Source organism: Mandrillus leucophaeus, unplaced genomic scaffold (genome assembly GCF_000951045.1).
Source record: "Mandrillus leucophaeus isolate KB7577 unplaced genomic scaffold, Mleu.le_1.0 Scaffold36, whole genome shotgun sequence".
Lineage (NCBI taxonomy): Eukaryota > Metazoa > Chordata > Mammalia > Primates > Cercopithecidae > Mandrillus > Mandrillus leucophaeus.
Window position 1 is genome coordinate 4,149,234 of NW_012103809.1, and position 2,751 is coordinate 4,151,984.

Below are 2,751 nucleotides of genomic sequence, written 5' to 3' on the forward strand. Positions count from 1 at the left end.
GGCTGGAGTACAATGGCACAGTCATGGCTCACTGCAGCCTCCAACTCCCGAGCTCAAGTGACCATCCTGCCTCAGTCTCCCAAGTAGCTGGGACTACCCGCGTGAGCCATCTTGCCCAGACCGTAAGTGTGCAATTTTTTAAAGAAAGGTCTCCTTATGCAGAAGCAAAGAGCAAACCAGTATGTACTACATAGTTCATTCTTGCCTAAATCATCCCCTAACCACCAAAACAGAAAGACGAACCACACTGACTGAGCAAGAGTACAGGAGAAAGATCTAGAAGACATAGATCCACTCCACAGTACTTTCTTCTAAGTGGGAGGGGAATGGGGAAGAAGGAGGGGTGTTTGAGGGGGAACTTTTCCCTTACTTCAATACATCTTTGTGTGATTTGAGAAATATGTCATTTCAGTAATTCAAACTATTAAAATATCTTTTTAAAGTGCATTTATGTCCAGCTGCTATAAAACAAACCCCAAAACCACCTTTTGTCCTATATTAAGTGTTAAAGAGTAAAATATATTGAATTATGATAATCTAAAATTTAGTAGCAAGAATTTAGACAAAGACTTCATTAGGCTTTTGTTTTGTTTCTGGAAGAGAATGGGAAATTATCTGCAAGTGAACACTTCTAGGTTACACATGTCCAAACTCAGCAAAGCATATAAATTAAACAGGTACAGAGACTTTTTGTGTATTATACCTCAACAAAGCTATAAAAAATTTTTCTTAGGTTATCAGCTTTACTCTCTAGTATTAAAACAGGTAGCAAAAGCCATGCTGTGGGAATTTGGATGACAGGACACAGATGTGTGAAGATAGGAAAGTGATGTTTACTATTATTGGGCATACAAATGACACAAGATTCATTCCAGCAAGGGATACCTTAGGCATAACCAGAGTTCCAGCTGTGTGTTCAGGAGTCTCATGCGCAGAAAAACAGTCCCGTCCATTTCCATCCACTGCACAGCCATAGCTGTAGCCAGAAAGAAGGTATGAGCTGTGCTGTCGCGCATACCAGTTGCCATAGAGGTAACCCTGGTTGGGCTGGAACTCCTGCTTCACTCTAAAAGCAGATGGGAGACTACAGGAATGAGAATCGTCACCAACCAATGCAGAATCATCCACAAACCCCCAACCCCTTTCTTTTCTCCAGGAAGTTTGCAATAAATTGAATACCTGTGTTCAAAGCCATAGTTTGATACCTAATGTAGATGACGGGTTGATGGGTGCAGCAAACCACCATGGCACATGTATACCTATGTAACAAACCTGCATGTTCTGCATCTGTACCCCGGAACTTAAATAAATTTTTAAAAAGCCATAGTTCATAAGTTACCAACAATTATGTAGCAAATAGAACAGTAACAGCTTTCCTTTTCAAAGTAGGAGGAAAACACTCACTTTTGCCAGTAGCAGTAATAGTTATTTTGTTGAGCTATGCCAAAACCTGCAAAACTCTCTCGTTGGGCCATTTATCCAGAAACTTTACAAAAAGAGAGCAGAATCCAGTTTTTATTCCCACGTCAAAAATTCCAGCTTGTGGGCTAAAACCTCTCAACCCTGACAAATAAGTCTCGCAACTACATCTGAGAGAATTACATTTAGTGGCAATTCCTGCTAGGCAATTAATTGCTTGACTTTCCTGACAAACGGGGCAAAGGTGTGGGTGGGGGAGGGGTGTACTGAGGCACCTGGGGGAATTTCTGGCTTCCACCTGCCAGCCCTCTCTACCAACTGTCAGGCCAGGGGGAGTCAGCAGAACCCCAAGGAGGGACAGAAGGGGTAGGTGTGTTGGTCGACAATGAAGGATAGTCTCCACTCCATCCCTTACCACAACACAAAAAAGAGGAAACTTTAGTAACTAAAACCTTAAGACAAACACATTTCTCTCCTCAGCTACCTGCTGAGAGTAACTATTGGAACTAGCACCTACTGGCTTTTTCTTTTCTTAATCCCATGCAGGTGGAAAGCATCATCCAACTAGCTACAAAATTAAGAGGCAGAGAAGAATGTGCTCCCTCGCTCCCTTCCCTCCTCTCTTCCTTTTCTCTTACACCCTACATTAATGAGAGTAGTACAGGATACAATTTTAAAGAAATATTTCTCTGGTTCAGTATTTTTTTTAGAAAGCATGATAAAGCTTCCCGAACTTCGATGTGCATTCAAATGACCTGGACTTGTTTAAAATGTAGGTTCTCTAACTTGACAGATTTGGAGTGGAGCCTCAGGTTCTGCCTTTATTAGCCAGCTCCCGCCACTTTAAGTAGCAAGGTTACACAGTGTCAAAATTCTGGATAACTTTTAAGTCCATATGGGGCACTTAGGGTTTGGCCATTTCCCTGCAGCTTGCTAATAACTAAGTTCTTAATGTATTTTCTATCTACCTGTAATGTGAAAAATAGCAAACATGATGAATTCAAAACATTCAGATCATTCAATCATTCACCAGTTGTGGAGCCATTACTACACTCATCCCTCCATATCCATATGAGATTGTTTACAGGATCCCCCTCAGATACCCAAATCCTTGGATGCCCAAGTATAAAATGGTGTAGTGTTTGCAAAGAACCTACACACACCCTCCCTCCCATAAACCTTAAATTCTGTCTAGATTACTTATAATATCTAATGCAATGGCTATATATTACTTCATGTGGCTTCACCAGTAGTTTCCGGCATGTGGCAAATTCAGGTTTTACTTTTTGAAACTTTTTGAGTTTTGGGTTTTCTTTTTCTTTTCTTTTCTTT

The 2,751-nt window shown here is 40.9% G+C and overlaps 1 protein-coding gene across 1 annotated transcript in view; it reads right to left on the reverse strand.

The window, feature by feature from the left end:
• The window catches only part of LOC105546451 (chromosome unknown open reading frame, human C6orf52), a 32,222-nt gene that overhangs the window by 22,563 nt on the left and 6,908 nt on the right, over positions 1-2,751 (reverse strand). Inside the window, exons 2-3 of the mRNA XM_011989644.1 lie at positions 1,405-1,486; positions 886-1,084 (exon numbers count right to left, since the gene is read on the reverse strand). Coding sequence (XP_011845034.1) covers positions 886-1,084; positions 1,405-1,475 — 270 coding nt within the window. The 5' untranslated portion in view covers positions 1,476-1,486. The remainder of the gene's footprint in view (positions 1-885; positions 1,085-1,404; positions 1,487-2,751) is intronic.